Raw genomic sequence first — 17,996 nt, 5'->3', positions numbered from 1 at the left:
CCCACCTCGGCCGCGGCCCCCATCACCCCCCTGCGCCAGGGCCCCTCGGTCATCAGCTCGTCCAGCCTGCACACACACTCCCACTCACACACGCACGGTGTCGGACCCATACGCAGACGCAACTCCGACAAGTTCTGCACCCCTATCGCCTCAGGTCAGTGGTGGAGAAAGTACTCAAATGTTTTGCTTAAGTAAAAGTACCAATACTGCAATATAAAAATACTCTGTTACAAGTGAAAGTCCAGAATTCAAAATGTACTTGAGTAAAAGTCCAAAAGTACTGGCATCAAAATATACTTAAAGTACCAAAAGTAAAAGTACTAAAATGTTTGAAAATAGCAGATCTACAAGCTTGTGAGCTTGTAGATCGGCTATTTTAACATAGCCTAGGTATAAAATAGGGCTAAAGTGGTTAATGTATATTCTATAATGTAATAATTTATATCTGCAAAGTAATTGTCAAATAATTGTAGTGGAGTAAAAGTACAATATTTGCCTCTGAGATGTAGTGGAGTAGAAGTAAAAGTATTGGAAATTGGAAATACTCAAGTAAAGTACAAATACCTCAAAATTGTACTTAAGTACAGTACTTAAGTAAATGTACTTAGTTACTTTCCATCACTGCCTCAGGTAGCGTATTATACACTGTTACTATAGATCTGCACTCTGTCTGGGTTTTTGATTGATCGCTTGATTGATTGATTGATTGATTGATTGAATACTTTATTTAGAAAAGACATGGAAACGGTACATGGAAGTGCAATTCACAATACAGGGTCCTCTAAACTGGATCGCTCATAAAAGCATGTGGCTTATTTAAAATGAGATCCCCACACACTCAAATCATGATGACATTTAAGAAAACAGACATATACACTACTACAGAACGTCATACAATCAGCTTACAGGTTACTGGTATGAAAAACAATAAATATGTACTCTCTGTGGGATTATTTACAACGCATTCCATTGTTGCTTTCGTCGACTAAAACTATGACAAAAAATGATCGTCGACTACTTTTTTTCACTGACGTAAACTAAATAAAAACTAAGCTATGATGACTAGAACTAAGACTAAATATATTGACGATTTCGTCAACAAATAAAAACTAGACAACATTTTTGTGAGGCACTAGTGGAAAAGAGATCCAGTAGAACTAAAAGACAAGTACCCACGACGGCACATGTTGACTATAGGGGGATATGAGTTATGATTCTGGCCCTATCGGGACATAACTGGACAACGATGTCTCACAAAAAAATGTAATATTTTTACTTTTTGGGAAGTAAGAAAAAAGTTAACTTGCGAGTCACAACTCATACAAATTGGTCCGTGACCCACAAATGGGTCCCAACCCACTGTTTGGGAACCACTGTACTAGAGCACATGTCCTCGAGGGGGTTCCTTGAGGGTCCCCATGGGTAAATGACTGATAGTTATAGGAACCAAATGGACCCTTATTGGTCCGTAACTCTGAGAGTTGGGTACAAATGGAACCATTTATTATTTTATTGTATAAAATGCAGGCACACAGCGAAAAAAATATCATTTACAAAATGAACTGCGTTGATTAATGACACCAATATTTGTTTTAAATTTGTCACGTCATGCATGGAGAAAGAAAAGCATTTGTCAGTGCTGTAGTAAAAGTACGGTCAGCGGAAAAAGGAAAAGTGAACGGCTGACAAAATAAGTCGTTTTGAGAAGTGAGCGGAAAGAAGCAAATTAGACCAATTCTTCTTTAAACATTTCTTTGCTGTCGAGCTTTTGTGTTTAAATTAACTTGATCATACTACAGCGTCACACAAAAGCATCAAAAGTAGCAGATCAACATCGTTTTTTTGGACATTTCCGCCCGACAGACAATTATTACAACAAGACCACTCTGCATGGGAATTAAAAAGATTGTATTCAGAAGCAAAGATTTTAGTTAAAAATGTATATGTATATATATATAAGGGGCATGGTGGCGCAGTCGGTAGCGCTGTCGCCTCACCGCTAGAAGGTCCTGGGTTCGATTCCCGTCAGGGATGCTGTGGGCGCTGGGGGCGTGTTCTCTCCTCCGCGTCATCAGTGCTCCACCAACCCCACCCTATAGGTGGGGTTGGCGAAAGGGCCTTTCTGTGTGGAGTTTGCATGTTCTCCCCGTGTCCCCTAATGGGAAACACACACACACACACACACACACACACACACAGTATGTATTGAACATGGTTATGTGCTCTCCTCTGCAGAGTTGGCTCAGAACTGTGAGTTCTACAAGAACGCTGATGTCAGACCTCCCTTCACGTACGCCTCCCTCATACGCCACGTAAGTTCCTCCTCCTTCTCCTCTAACAACTCCATCTGGTCTCCTCCCTCTCCTCTCCTCTCCTCATCTCATCTCATCTCCTTGTGCACCGCCTTACCCTTTATGCCCACATTTTAAAGCAATTTTTTTTTTAATATTTCAAATAGCCGATCTACAAGCTCACAATGTGTCGATGTGGATTGGCTATTTTCACTATTTTAAAATGTTTTTCAAAATAGTTAAAAATACCAAATACGTTTAGGCATAAGGGGTAAGGCGCCGCACAAGATAGGACTCCTCTCCTCTCCTCTCCTCTCCTCTCCTCTCCTCTCCTCTCCTCTCCTCTCCTCTCCTCTCCTCTCCTCTCCATCTCATCTCTGTAGGGCTGGGGGCGACATGACTTCAAATCTATATTACCATTATTATTTAAAACCTTTGCCTCGACTGCGATTATTTATGAACGTTTACAAAAAAACTAAATAGTGAAAATAGCAGATCTACAAGCTCACAACTTGTGAGCTTGTAGATCTGCTGTTTTCACTATTTCCGTACGCCACCATTGTACACTGAAAGTGTAATCCGGGGGTTATAAGTGGTTAATCGGACCAATCAAACGACTTGAAAAAAAAAAAAAACTCCTTCTCGATAATTCAATTAACCTTTATGAGAACGATTAAGACGGTTATTATTTATAAATATCGGTTTCAATATATTTCCGGTTAAACCCATTTAGAGCTGAGGCTGATTCTAAAAACGCCTTCCAAAAAAATATATATTATGGCAGCAACTAATATGTGACACAGATGCCGTCCCGGATTGAACGGTATAAAGACGTAACGTACTGGGCCTTCAGGTGGCGCTGTGCAAAAGTCCCTGCCCACCTGAGGTGCCTGAGGTTCTGGGTTCGAATCCAACCGTGGTGCATCCGGCTTTGTCGAGCGTCTACACGAACACAATTGGCCCCGTGTTCGGGGGAGGGAAGCGGGAAGGGGCGGAGCCTGTCAACAGGGAGTGTTGGGCGGGAGGAGTAGGACGAAGGCTCTACGTCCTCCCGGTGGCGGCTCCTCACTGGCAGGCAGGTGAGTCAGTAAGTTACAACCATAGTGTAAGAGCCAAATGGGTGAAACATGTGTAATGGATTGGTGTGACCATGGGTGGCGCTGTTGATTATATAAGCGTCAAGTTCACTGTCATGGGCAGGAGGTTTGACCCGGAAGGGCAATGGTTTTTGACCTCAGGCTACCGCTATTCAAACACGCTGTGGCGCGAATTGTTTGTAGGAAATATTGATTCATTCATCTGATCAGTGTATGGAACCCCAAAAGATGCTGTTGTGCACGGTGAAGTCAAATAAATATACCTTTTTTGCATGAAGAAATGCCTGCATCGTATCATTGGAACACTGAGTCACAGCGAGCGGTTTGGTATCAGATCAAACATAGTATCGGCGCGTCAGCCATGGTCCAACCACGGGTTCAACTCCTCAGTATGAGACGAGAGCTCCTCCTAATACATAGTGTTAAAAATACGGGCACCGGAAATACCCGCCCATCCACTTGTATGGAGTTGCTCACCCAGCGCGTACTCCCTTTTGACCCCTTCTTCCGGGTGGTGAAATGTGACGGGGCGGTCTCCGTGCACAAGCTCGTGAGTCGAGCCCATTGGTCGAAAACCGTTTTCCGCTCGGTCACGTGTCTGGCCACAGCCGTAATACGCTGCAGTACCTATGATCGGCCAGCATGTCCAATGCGCTTCAATGCTCCCTCTCGGTTCTGGGGGCTTGGTTAAAAACAGCAGCGACAACACAGCAAATGTGTGGGGGAGGAATCGATCGGCATAACGACTAAATTGGGGAGAAAAAAGGGGTACAAAGAAACAAGAACGGTATAAAGACGTACGGGTTACACACAACAACAGGTCTAAACGGGTTTCCCAGCCCTATTAGTCTTCATGTCTTCATCTCTTGACCTCTCACCTCTCATCTCTTGACCTCTTGACCTCTTGACCTCTTGACCTCTCGCCCCTCACCTCTGACCTCTCTGTCTTGTTGTCCCCAGGCCATCCTGGAGGCGCCAGACAGACAGTTGACTCTCAATGAGATCTACAACTGGTTTACGCGAATGTTCGCCTACTTCAGGAGAAACACAGCCACGTGGAAGGTGAGGGCGCACAGACATACATACAGTACACAGTGCATATATGGCATACAGTACACAGCATCAGTACTGTGTACTATATATGCACTGTAAGACGCTGAGTGTTCACTTAACTCCGGGATGGTTCTATGGTTCCCGTCCCGGGAGTTAGACGAACACTCATATATATCTGCACCGTGAAATTCTGAGTGTGGGTTTAGCTCTGGGACGGGTTGTTTTAACGCTCTCTCAGAGGTAAACGGACACTCAGGGTTTTGCGGTGCAGATATACTGTAGATGTACGTGGGCTCATCTATGCCACACACACACTCTCTCCAGCTAATAGCGACCGCGCTGTGCCGCGCAATGCTAACCAGGAAGAGCCTGAGTTGTACTTATTTTGCGCGCGGCCTGTCGCACGCCGGAGATAGCCGAAGCGTTTGTTGTGTATAAGCTTGTAGATCGGCTATTTTCGGCGTGCGACAGTACAGTATACTGTACCCCCCTGTGCAACCAAGTATAACTCATGCCTGAGACTTGAGTGATTTGACAATGATGGCCCATTTCCCTTTTTATGCACCCGCACACTGCTCTCTCTCTCTCTCTCTCTCTCTCTCTCTCTCTCTCTCTCTCTCTCTCTCTCTCTCTCTCTCGCTCTCTCTCTCTCTCTCTCTCCCTCTCTCTCTCTCTCTCTCGCCCACCCCTCGGCCATTTTGCTGTGGACCTTCCGCTGCAGTCGCTCAGATCTGACACGACACACAGAGAAAGAAACGGCCCCACTTAGCCCTGCAGACACACACGCACACGCATATGCATACGCACACGCACACGCACACGCGCACGCGCACGCACACACACACACACACACACACACACACACACACACACACACACACACACACACACACACACACACACACACACACACACACACACACAGAGAAGCTCCTGATCACATTAATAGTGAACCCTACCTCTCCTCGCGCGTGCGCACACACACACACACGCGCGCGCGCGCACACACTGTAGGTGCTGACCCATTTTTACAGCCGCCGCACACTAATTTGAGTGTCAGTTCCTCCAGAGAGAGGAAGAGTGCAAACGGGCGAGGGAATATGAGAGAGAGAGAGAGAGAGAGAGTGAGAGAGAGAGAGAGAGAGAGAGAGAGAGAGAGAGACCCCCGGACCTCCTCTAATAGCCCTGAATTGAAGAGAGGAGGAAAGGAGACAGAAAGGGTGGAATGGATGGACGGATGGACAGAAGGAAGTATGGAGGGAATGAGGAAGTAGGAGGAGAGTGTAGAATAGACAAGGGGGGCGAGCAGCCAGGAATATCTCTCAACCCCCCCCCCCCCACCTCATCCCCCCCCCCCCTCATCTGACTTTTATGAAATTTAACTATTAATGGGAGTCGTCTGCGTTGCCCATGCAGCGTTCCCCGGCTTGAACCCGGGCCACAGACCTTTAAATAAGGCCCTCATGTATCTCTGGGTCCTTATGTATTTATATAGCGGCTCAGTCAGCTAAATAGGGGCCGACCGAGATGTATTTCCTCTAATAAGACTCTATATTTCATGAGCCGGAGCAACGAAGAGGTGTCAGAGAGGGGGGGAGGTCATTGATCAGAGAGAGAGAGAGAGAGAGAGAGAGAGAGAGAGAGAGAGAGAGAGGGAGAGGGAGAGAGGAGAGAAGAAAGGTGCTTGAAAATCATATCGCTGGTTTTCAACGTCAAAATCTGCTGCGTTAAAGGGATAGTTCACCCAAAAAAAATCTTGTTTTTGTCGCATTCCTAAGCCAATCATTTGATGGCCAGCGCACCGGTAGGCAGCGGTTCCAGTAGGAGACACAAAGGAGACTCTTTGTGTCTCCTACCGGAACCACTGCCGGTCATCAAATTATTGTTTTAGGAATATAAACATATCCATGAATTCAAGTCACCATGGGGGAGAAGAAAAAAATCATTTTGGGGGTGAACTATCCCTTTAATTTAACTCTGAGAGTGTATCTATTTGCTTCCATTCGTTACACTCTCAGAGTTACATTCCTGTAAAGCCTAAATAAGTTGCAACTGTTTGTTTTAGGGGGGGGGGGACGCAGGACACTGGCACGCAACTTTGTATAAAAAGCATTCTTTAACCAAATGGCTCAGGGGCCACTCAGAAAATACCAAAAGTCCAAGGGGCGCAAGCTAAAAATGTCGGTCCTATTTTGGATTTCGATTTTTGTAACACACTACACATTGTTAAGAAAATGTACATTTTGACATCATATTCTTTTCACTGTAGCTGTTTATTTTGTGTGTATATCCAGTGGCATCAGTTCAGCTAAAGCTAAGGTATGGCAAGGTTAGGGTTGCCAACTCCCAGAGATTGAAATAAGGGACACCTATCTGCGCGGCAAAGCCGCGCGGCCTAAAAAAAATGGGGGTCAAACCCCCCAAAAAAAAACGAAATAAATAGAAAACTATGCATTATACCTGTAACAATTGACGCACCTGTATATGTCTGTCCGTTTGTTTTTGAAAAAAAATTAAGCAACCCATATATTTGAACGTAAATGTATATTTTTATCCTGTGCATACATTTTTTTTAAAATTTTTTTTGGTTTGACCATGAGGGGCCTCAGAGAAGCTGCGTTGGGGCCGCATGCGGCCCGCGGGTTGAGTAGCGCTGCTTTAAGCAGAAACTTTGATACATACTATAATCAATAAGGATTTTTACTATGACCTTTTTGTAGTCGGATGCAAGGATTTGGTATTTTAGACAAGCCAAGCTAGAGAAACATTTTAAAGCTGTAATCTAAGTACGCTGTAATGAGCCCCGACTTTTCTATCTACAGAATGTTGTCGCTATCGGGCAGAAACCTAGGATGTCCACGTAGATCAGCTATTTTATCGGCTATAGATGGGTTTCCGCGCGACGTCATCACAGAGCAGAGTGCGCAATCTGCGCATGCGCGGGGGAGAACGAACCGGAAGCGCCATTCACTCTCTCGTTATTTTCGGGATTTAGATAGGCATAATGCTGCTATTATAGGCATAATAGGCATAATGCTGCTATTATATACAAACAGATCCAACTTTCGACAAATCATTTTTATTGAGTAAAGAAGATATTACAAACTGCATCATTTAATGTACTTTCATTAAACCTGGTGAAGACCATTTATTTTCTGAATGTACAATGGCCAGAGCTGCTGCGGGTAATAGCGCCCTCTACAGGCTCATCCCGCCACTGCGCGCGCATCATCCTCTCATGTTTACAAACAGGAAACCCATCTATATATACTGTACGCCACACTCACGTACAATACATGACATTTTATCAGACAGAGATGAAATAAAGTAGCCTGCTACAGAGTATAGACATAGTGCAAAGAATGTGTGATGATTTGACACATGAATAGAAAAAGTAACACCTGGTAACACTTTACTTAAAGGAGTAGTTCACCCCCAAAAAAAAAAAAAAATCTATCAATTGCACACCATATGAAGCCTTCAATTCATGGATTTTTTGTTTGTTTTTATTGCATTCCTGAGCCAGTAATTATTTTGATTACATACGGAAATATGCTAATGTATCCGGTAGGAGACTCAAAGGAGTGTCTTTGAGTCTCCTACCGGATATACACCCGGTCATCAAATTATTGGCTCAGGAATGCGACAAATAGATGAATACATCCATGAATTCGAGGCTTCATGGGGTGTGTAGAAAATAAGTGATTTTTGGGTGAACTTCTTTAAAGGTCGGGTATCTATGTATCATATTCATAATCGCATTTATAATGCATTACAATGCACTCGTTATACAGCTGGATATAAGCTCAGCTGGAACAGCACATTATAACATGCCACAACTTATTCATAAACAAAGGGTCTTTGTTTATGAATTATACACATTTCTAACGAGCGTCATATGAAGCCTTATAAGGGCATTATAATGCATTATAAATGCGACTGTAATGCATTACAGACCCGACCTTTAAGTAAAGTGTTGCTGAACACTCGGTGTCGGTGTTACAAAATGGAATACGCTTGACCTGGTTCTTACCAGGTTTATTTTTGGTTTGGTTTATAATTTGGATCTTCGCCCATGCACCCCCCATATCAGACCCTCCCAGGGGGGAGGGGAGGTGGGAGGGTCTGATATGGGTGGGGGTGGTTTGGGGGGGGGGGGGGTGAAGATGAGTGGTGCATGGTGATGTGACCCGCTGTAAATGGCTGCTAATGTTTTAACTGAGAGAATCAGGCTTTCATCACGGAGACAAATGCAAATAGCGCCGCGATAGCACCAGTGTTGTTGGTGTGTGTGTGTGTGTGTGTGTGTGTGTGTGTGTGTGTGTGTGTGTGTGTGTGTGTGTGTGTGTGTGTGTGTGTGTGTGTGTGTGTGTGTGTGTGTGTGTGTGTGTGTGTGTGTGTGTGTGTGTGTGTGCATTCTGTCAGGGTGGCGGTCGGAGATTGGGGTCAGACTCATTTACAAAACTTAGCATCACAGCTAGAGGGGAGGGGGGGGGGGGGTTAGAGGATGGGGAAGGGGGGGTCCTCGGCTGATTATGGCTTGTGTAATTACGTGTGTGTGTGTGTGTGTGTGTGTGTGTGTGTGTGTGTGTGTGTAATTACGGCGAGGAGTGATGCGCCCGGCCTGTCCCTCCCTCTCGGCTTTAGAACAGCGTGTCAGAGAGAATATGCAGGATTTAATTATAGGCGAATTAAAATTGGTAATGAAATTGGGCATGAACAAACTACAAATAGGAGATGAAAAGGGAGTACTGTCCCTGGGGGGGCCGCCAGACGCAGATAGCGGTGTGCCCGCCCGCCTGCCTTTATGTGCACGTGTGGATGTTTGTGTGTGTTGGGTATGTGTGTGTTGTGTGTGTGTGTGTGCGTGCGCACTCGTGCTGATAGTGACTGATTAAGAACATTCTGAGATAGAATAGCACTGGGTATACTGGAGAGGTACAGTAGGCCCAGTGTGTCTTATATTGACACTGGAGAATCGTGTGTGTGTGTGTGTGTGTGTGTGTGTGTGTGTGTGTGTGTGTGCGTGTGCGTGTGCGTGTGCGCGTGTTGGTGACTGTGTGTCAGTGTCACACCCAGAGCCAAACAGTTTTTTCTCGGCCCATGCAACCTAACCACCATATTTTACACCTCGTCATATGACGGTACTATATACTGTTGTATAGTATAGTTTCCACAACTAAATATAAAAAGGTTAAAAGTGGTTAAAGGCCCTTGCACACAGAGTTCAATGCTTGGCATACAGTGGTGTGCGTCATGTAAAAGAGAATGCACCCTTTCTCTTTGAGAAAAGAACAATCATTTTATGGCACATATCGTTTCAAAAACAGTGATTGATAAGTTCCAGTGATGAAGAGTTTTCAACAGGCTCAGATTATGATTAATATGTGTTTGTTTGTTTGTTTGTGATACTTGGTTCACTGGTGATTAATTCACCATAATTGCCGGGCCGTTTGCGTATTGGCTGTTGTTTATCGTATATACTACACGCTGTGCTCAGAAACAAACACGTGTCATTTTGTTCAAAATGTCGTAAGCAGCCGGAAGACAAATTCCGAGTAGAGAAGTGTGTAGGCCTATTATTCTGTTCTGTTTTTATCCATGTGAAAATATTGGAAGCAAAGGCTTCAACTAGAGTCACTGTGTAAGAGTCCCATCCATAGTGTTTGGACTTCAGTCGTTCTTGGTATATTTAGTAAACTGGACATGAGTTATACTTGGTGTGCTCTTATCTCCTCTAAACCAGGGGTCTTCAACGTTTTGCAAGCCAAGGACCCCTTAGCTGAGAGATAGATGAAGCAGGGACCCCCACTACATATTGGATTCATGTTAATGTGTGTTTTCAGACATTTAACCACTTAAACCGTCAATACTTTGTAACTTTACCCTTGGCTCGGTACTTGGTCTGCTCTTACTTCCCTGTACACCAAACGTCTTTGCCGAAAATAGCCGATCTACAAGCTCACACGCTCACACGTAGTAGATCGTCTATTTTCGGCTAATGTTAAAAAAATAAAGTCTCTATCACACAACGATTTGGCGGCCCGCCCTGCAGTATCTCTGAGGACCCCCTAGGGGTCCCGGACCCCCTGTTGAAGACCCCTGCATGCTCTACACCTAAACCTCTGCCCAAAATAGCCAATCTACAAGCTCAAAAACGCGGCGCAACTTGTAGATCTGCTATTTTGGGCCCCTAGAATATGGATGATCTGGGGTTCACAGTGGGTTAACTTAACTCTTCCCGTCCTGGCAGAACGCTGTGCGCCACAACCTGAGTCTGCACAAGTGTTTTGTGCGCGTGGAGAACGTGAAGGGAGCCGTGTGGACCGTGGACGAGGTCGAATACCAAAAGAGGAGACCACCAAAGATGACCGGGTACGTGGAGTACGTACGCAGCCACACAACACACACACACACACACACACACACACACACACACACACACACACACACACACACACACACACACACACACCCACACCATCTTTACTTTGTTGCACGATGGTGTCACACGGCAAAAATAGCCAACCGACAAGCTCACAACGTGTCGCGGACGCAATGCGTTGTGATCTAAATTAGTTTGATGACAATGAATGCCTTTGGTGAAACATATAATGCATGTGCGCACATGCAAGAACGTGCATTTTTACATTAACATGCATGCAGATGACCTGAGACATCTGGATGGTTCATGATATTATTGCACAAGATACTACATACATTTATTTTGGCCCTAAACTAGGGATGTCCGATATTGGCATAAAAATGTAATATCGGAAAATATCGGTATCGGTTTTTGGGAGGAAAAAAATAACTGTGTGTATGATATGAAATGTGAGCTAACCATAATCACAGTTATCATTAATCATATTCCATCATATTCAAGGGCTTTTGCAGAGAAATGAGACAGACTCCTGTCACTTTCAAATAGGCTCTATATGCACAGCAGCCATATTGTGAAGACATTCACAGGTGTTACCAATGATACTAATGAAGGCTCTGTTCCATTCTGGTCAAACAGAGTCAGGGTGCTGATATTGTGCATGTTGGCTCACTGGAAACACTCTGCTACACCAAGTGTCTCCAAAATGTAGGTCCAGGGACCTGGTTCATGGTTCCTTAAGGGGTTTCCAAATGGCCCCTTACGAGTGTGTAACTCTGAGAGTGTACAAATGGAACCAAATGTCCATTTGGTTCCATTTGTACACTCTCAGAGTTATGGGGGTCGTGGAAGTCGAAAAATCTGAGAACCACTGTGCTACACTAAATGGAACAGAGCCTTCATTAGTATCATTGGTAACACCTGTGAATGTCTTCACGATATGGCTGCTGTGCATAGAGCCTATTAGAGCACTGCAGAGGGCAGGTGTGTGTGTGTCTGTGTCCAGCTGATGCTCGTTGACGCTCGTTAATGTTATAGGCATCAAGGCAATTATGCTTCTGCACCGTCAAATAGGCCAAACGTCTAATCTAAGATTAGTGGGACTCATTCAAATGACCACCAGTGCACACAGCGTGATGTGTGTGAGAGCTTATAGATCTAGGCATCATGATTGCATAAATGCTCCTATTACTGTTACTACAGTATTATTACCAAGAGGCCAACTCTGCAGTCAAATGAAAAGGGCTGCCGCCACTTTGTGTGTGTGTGTGTGTGTGTGTGTGTGTGTGTGTGTGTGTGTGTGTGTGTGTGTGTGTGTGTGTGTGTGTGTGTGCGCGCGCGTGCGTGTGTGTGTGTGTTTTCCTGTTTGTCGACACCATTAGTGAGCAGCTGTGAGTGATGCAGGAGAGGAAAAAGGCTTGTTAGCTTATGTAAACAGATGTTCTTCTTTCCCCTGCCAGAGAAAACAGGGATAATTATACACACACACACACACACACACACACACACACACACACACACACACACACACACACACACACAAATCCATACACACCTGCACGCCAGACATCAGACACTTTGTGTGTGTGTGTGTGTGTGTGTGTGTGTGTTTAGCATGTGTTTACAGTCTAGATTGTTTCAACATGTAACAAACATGTTTGTTAGATTTGTCGTCGTGGGGTTTGGCTGAGGTGACACGTATCGTTTGAACACGTGTTCTCAATCTGTAGATCTGCACCACGGATTAAAGACCAAACAAATCTCACTCACGACTCAACTTTTCTTTTTTCTTTTCGTTAAGCCCTTCAGTCAGTCCCAATTGTGTGATTTCGTCTGTCGGGTGGAAACCTCATATGTTCCAAAACAGGATTCAAATTCAAACATAGCTAAAGTAGCAGATTCACAAGTTCAAATCGTTTTGCGAGCTTGCGGATCTGCCAATTTTGATGCTTTTGTGTGACGCTGTAGTAGGGGCGTTAATTTACAATATGGAAATAAGAGGTTTCTGCCCCGACAGCAACGATTTGTAGAAAGGAGCTCCGAACACTTAGCGCTGTGTTTCCTAAACAACTAGAACAATATGTACATAGAGTTATGTTTAGTGAGGATCATCATAAACCTGGGGCGGCAGTAGCTCAGGGGTAGAGTGGCTGGTAGAGTGTTCGGATAGTAACCGTTAGGTTCCTAGTTCGATCCCGCGCTCCCCCAGAGTTAGCGTTGAAGTGTCCTTGAGCAAGACGCTGAACCCCTAATTGCTCCCGATTAGCAGGTTGGTGCCTTGCATGGTTTCCTCCTCCATCGGTGTATGACTGTGTGTGTGAATGTGTGAATATAATGCACAATCTATGTAAAGCGCTTTGGATAAAAGCGCTATATAAATGCACCATTTACCAAACCTATATGTTCTTGCTGTTCTACACATACAGCCAAACAGTTGAGGACATTAGCAGATTGAGGCTATATTGAGGGATAGTTCACCCAAAAAAATCCTATGGATTACTCACCCCATGGAGACTTGAATTCATGGATATTTTTTAGTTTTTTGTCGCATTCCTAAGACAATAATTTGATGACCAGCGGAGCGGTAGGCAGCGGTTCCAGTAGGAGACACAAAGGAGACTCTTTGTGTCTCCTACCGGAACCGCTGCCGGTCATCACATTATTGTCTTAGGAATGAGACAAAAACAAAAAAATGTCTCCATGGGTTGACTAATACATAGGGGGAAAAAGTCATTTTGGGGTTGAACTATCCCTTTAAGCTTTGCTTTTATGAAATATCCGAGACCATTTAGGGTTTTATGGAACACACGAATATGTGTTCTATTGCTAGTTTGTACTTTGTGGAAGCTGAGAGCTTTAATCCATGTCTTTATTTCTCTCTCTCTCTCTCTCTCTCTCTCTCTCTCTCTCTCTCTCTCTCTCTCTCTCTCTCTCTCTCTCTCTCTCTCTCTCTCTCTCTCTCTGCAGAAGTCCTACTCTAGTGAAGAACATGATTTCGGGCCTGGGCTTTGGATCCCTAAATGCCAGCTACCAGGTAAGACCCCCCCCCCCTATGTCTCGTCCTCTGTTGATGTATCCTAGTTGTTCTCAAAGAGAGCGCCCTCCGGAGACCCCCAGGGGTCCTTGAGGGGGTTCCAGCCGATCCAGTTGAACCACTTTAACCCTATTTCATACGTTGGCTTATTTTGGAAAACTTTTTGAAAAATCTTGAAATTAAATGTGAAACATTGTGAATAATTTAGACATTTTTAAAATAAAATCTTCTCTTCAGAAGGTCCCTCCCTCCCTGACGAAAATATTTTCATAGAATGGGGGGGGGGGGGGTCGCTGTGGAATACTGTACACGTCAATATGGGGTCCTTGACATGAATATGTTTGAGAACCACTGATCTATCCCATCTCTCTGTAACACAGTTGCACAACATACACATACACACACGCACACACACACACAAACATGCACATGCGCAAACGCGCACACACACACGCACGCACACACACACACACACACACACACGCGCGCACACGCACACGCACACACACATGCACACGCGCACACGTCGACCCCAGCCCAGTTGCAATCAAGGGCACTAATATCAATTCTCTCTTATAATTAGCAGATTCCCTAATGACTCCCACACACACCTACCCTCCTCCCACGTGCATATTCCCACTCTCACCTCCCACCTCCTACACACACACACACACACACACACACACACACACACACACACACACACACACACACACACACACACACACACACACACACACACACACACACACACACACACACACACACACACACACACCACGGGCCCACCCCTTCACTCATACACCAAAGCCACCCACCATCCACTCTCCCACACACACACACACACACACACACACACACACACACACACACACACACACACACACACACACACACACACACACGCACTCACTGTTCGACACACCGACATGATTTATCGCGTCAAGTAGTTGTCAATTAAGGCTACTGCATAAAATTATCGCCTGTCCCAGAAAATCCATCGCTGAGCCACTGAGAATTCACTGTTTTTTTTTATCCCTCCTGGTGAGAGGGGAGGTGCAGGGGCCTACATTCTGAAAATATTGTGTGCCAGGGACCCCTATAATCGCTGTTGTAAAAAAAAAAAAGAATCACAAATATTTTTCACGTTTTTTCAGCTCTACACATTTTGTAGATAAGCTATTTTCCAATAGCCATTGTATATAGGGTTAAAGTGGTTAGACTGACTTTGATGCCATATTAACTCATGTGTCTGGGGACCCCTGGAACCCCCCCTCAAGGTTTGAGGTTTTTGTTTTTCAGTAGACACTGTCTGATATATTAAAGTTACATCTGTAAGTTCTATGTCCTATAAGCCATGATAAGGAAAAGTATTGTGTGTAAGTGCCCCCTAGTGGCCAGTGTAGTTCACATTAATCTTATACAAACACACTGACATAAAACTACCACAATTCTAATTTGTCTGTGTGTCTTTTCTCAAGCTCACGACACCTCGCAACGTGCTGTGAGCTTGTAGATCTTTTTTTTCTATTTTTCAACAGATTGATTGATTTCAAAATGTAATTTAGATAGCATGTTATGTAGACAGATGCCAGGTTAATTTGTTGACCTGGCATCCTATAGTTTGTATAGTTTCAATGTACAGATTATTAACTTTTTTTATATTATAATGTTTAGACTGATGATAGGTTCTTGGTTTACCTATGATCCTAGATTACTGAGGCACTACACTACTGTCTCTATGCATTTGATGTATTACCTTGTGTTTACCTTGCTTACTGTGTGTGTGTGTGTGTGTGTGTGTGTGTGTGTGTGTGTGTGTGTGTGTGTGTGTGTGTGTGTGTGTGTGTGTGTGTGTGTGTGTGTGTGTGTGTGTGTGTGTGTGTGCAGGCGGCCCTGGCAGAAAGCAGCCTGTCCTTGTTGAGCAGCTCGGGGCTGGTCAGTCCGTCTGCGGCCAGCCTCAACATGCTGCATGGCATGGGCCACGATGATGTCAGCTCCACCGTGGAGCAGGTCAACAGCAACGGCAGCTGCAGCCCCACGCTCAGCCCCCAACAGTACAGGTGGGTAACTACACACACACACCCTTTTGTATTTTGTCGCTGTCGGGCAGAAGCCAACTCTATCTCAGTTTTTTAACTTTTTTTAAATTGGCGCTTTTGAACCACCTTTACGACTTACGTGTGGGTTTTACAAACCAATGAAAGTATTAAAAAGCGCTTCTGACTGAACCACCTAACTACATTGGGTCCTCAAACTGTCATTCAAACCACCAACTCCAACATAGTTTTTTTCCCCCCCGTCTGACTTCGTCATTCTAATCAATGATGGACAAAACAACTACAGGTTAATCTGGTTCAATATGTCCTCTCTCAGAGTTATGGGGGTCTGTGGACCCCAGGTAAACTTGGGGTCCTTGAAATAAAGAAGTTTTAGAACATGAATAAACATGCTTAAGACCCACCTTTCCACTGTAGAGGACTCCTAGGTTGACTTGTTTTCTGTTTCGTGGTTGTGTGTGTGTGTGTTTTCCCTCTTTTTACCAGCTTGCTTGAACAGCTAGCTGATCTATATTCAGTCTAGTCAACACTTTTTGATCATTGGCTGTCCTTTATTAAGCCAAGCCAATGGGGAGACTTTCCCATATCCCATACGGCGGTGTTGTGTCATCACGTCCTCTCAGGCTATGGCATCCTACTAGACGTGACTGCTCGTAACACTGCCTCGTGAAAAAACAAATAATAACCAGCATGCCAGCCCAAACGTCCGTTCCAAGAGATCACCAGTTTGCCGTCTTGGGAGTGAGAATGCGTTGTTTAGACTGATGATAGGTTCTTGGTTTACCTATGATCCTAGATGACTATTTCTATGCATTTGGTGTATTACCTTGTGTTTACCTTGTTTACTGTAAGTCGCTCTGGATTAAGAGCAGCTGCTAAATGCGTAAATTGTAAATTGTCTAACGGCGCTCCTATGCTCCTCCCCCCCACGCAGCCACCCAGTGCATGTGAAGGAGGAACCCACTGATCTGGAGGAGGACAGTCGACCCGTCTCCCTCCTGACCGCCGCCATGACCCACAACCTGCCGCTGTCCAGCGACGACCGCGACCTTGACGAGGACCTCGCCGCCGAGGAGCCCTACCCCGAGCCCTCCTGTTAGAGAACGCCAAGAGGAGACCCCCCTACCCCTACCCCCACCCCCCGAGCCCTCCTGTTAGAACGCCAAGAGGAGCCCCTTATACCCAGAGCCCTCTTGTTAAGACGCCAGGAGGCCTAAACGTTGGAGAGGAAAGAGAGAGAAAGAGAGAGGAGAAGAAAGGAGAAGAAAAAAGAAAGTGTTTTTGTTTTGTTTTTTGTTTAGTTTTTTATGAAAATGCAACCAACCGACATTGAGAAACTCCCCACCCCTCCCAAAAAAAACAGGGTTAGATGACCTCCTGGTTTCTTAACAGACGCAAAAATGACAACTTTGTGGAGCATCATTTATTTTCTTTTTTTTATCTCCATGTGTTACGTTTTCCCCACACGCTCAGAGGTGTAACACCACTGCAACACACACACACACACACACACACACACACACACACACACACACACACACACACACACACACACACACACACACACACACACACACACACACACACACACACACACACACACACACACCCGTCTCCCTAGTTGATCCACAGAGACACAGACTACTCTCTGTCCAGAGGCCCCTCCTACACCCGTGTCCACATGTCACCTGACTGACTGCCTGGCTAAACGTGTGACGCTCCCGCCAGTCGGGGTGACATGCGGGCGTCACCGCCACCCACCCACCCTCCCGTCACATCACATTACATCACGTGTATAGACATCTGGAGGGTGGGGCGGGGCGGGGTTTGGGGGGCGGGGCGGGGTTTGGGGGGGGGGGCTCTCTTCTTTCTTCTCTTTTGAGTCTATCACTCGCTTTTTCTTTACAATTGGTTTGGAAAGAAATGCTGGGCTATGGGATGGTTGGTAGGAAGAATGAATGAGTGCTCTCAAAGATTACCTCAAATAGTGCCCCCCCCAAAACACACACACACACACACACACACACACACACACACACACACACACACACACACACACACACACACACACACACACAC

General features: G+C 45.2%; 1 protein-coding gene across 1 annotated transcript in view; it reads left to right on the top strand.

The window, feature by feature from the left end:
* The window catches only part of foxp4 (forkhead box P4), a 25,285-nt gene extending 7,591 nt beyond the window's left edge, over window positions 1-17,694 (top strand). The window contains exons 3-9 of the mRNA XM_080423710.1: window positions 1-154; window positions 2,236-2,312; window positions 4,349-4,450; window positions 10,695-10,825; window positions 13,791-13,857; window positions 15,748-15,920; window positions 16,852-17,694. The exon at window positions 1-154 is cut by the window's left edge and continues 72 nt beyond it. Of these exons, the coding sequence (XP_080279836.1) occupies window positions 1-154; window positions 2,236-2,312; window positions 4,349-4,450; window positions 10,695-10,825; window positions 13,791-13,857; window positions 15,748-15,920; window positions 16,852-17,017 (870 nt within the window). The 3' untranslated portion in view covers window positions 17,018-17,694. The remainder of the gene's footprint in view (window positions 155-2,235; window positions 2,313-4,348; window positions 4,451-10,694; window positions 10,826-13,790; window positions 13,858-15,747; window positions 15,921-16,851) is intronic.
* Window positions 17,695-17,996: the final 302 nt, after the last annotated feature.

This window comes from Gymnoscopelus braueri (genome assembly GCF_963280865.1).
Source record: "Gymnoscopelus braueri genome assembly, chromosome: 3".
Classification (NCBI taxonomy): Eukaryota; Metazoa; Chordata; class Actinopteri; order Myctophiformes; family Myctophidae; genus Gymnoscopelus; species Gymnoscopelus braueri.
The sequence above is the reverse complement of the archived record's forward strand: the minus strand, read 5'-3'. Positions and strand labels throughout refer to the sequence as shown.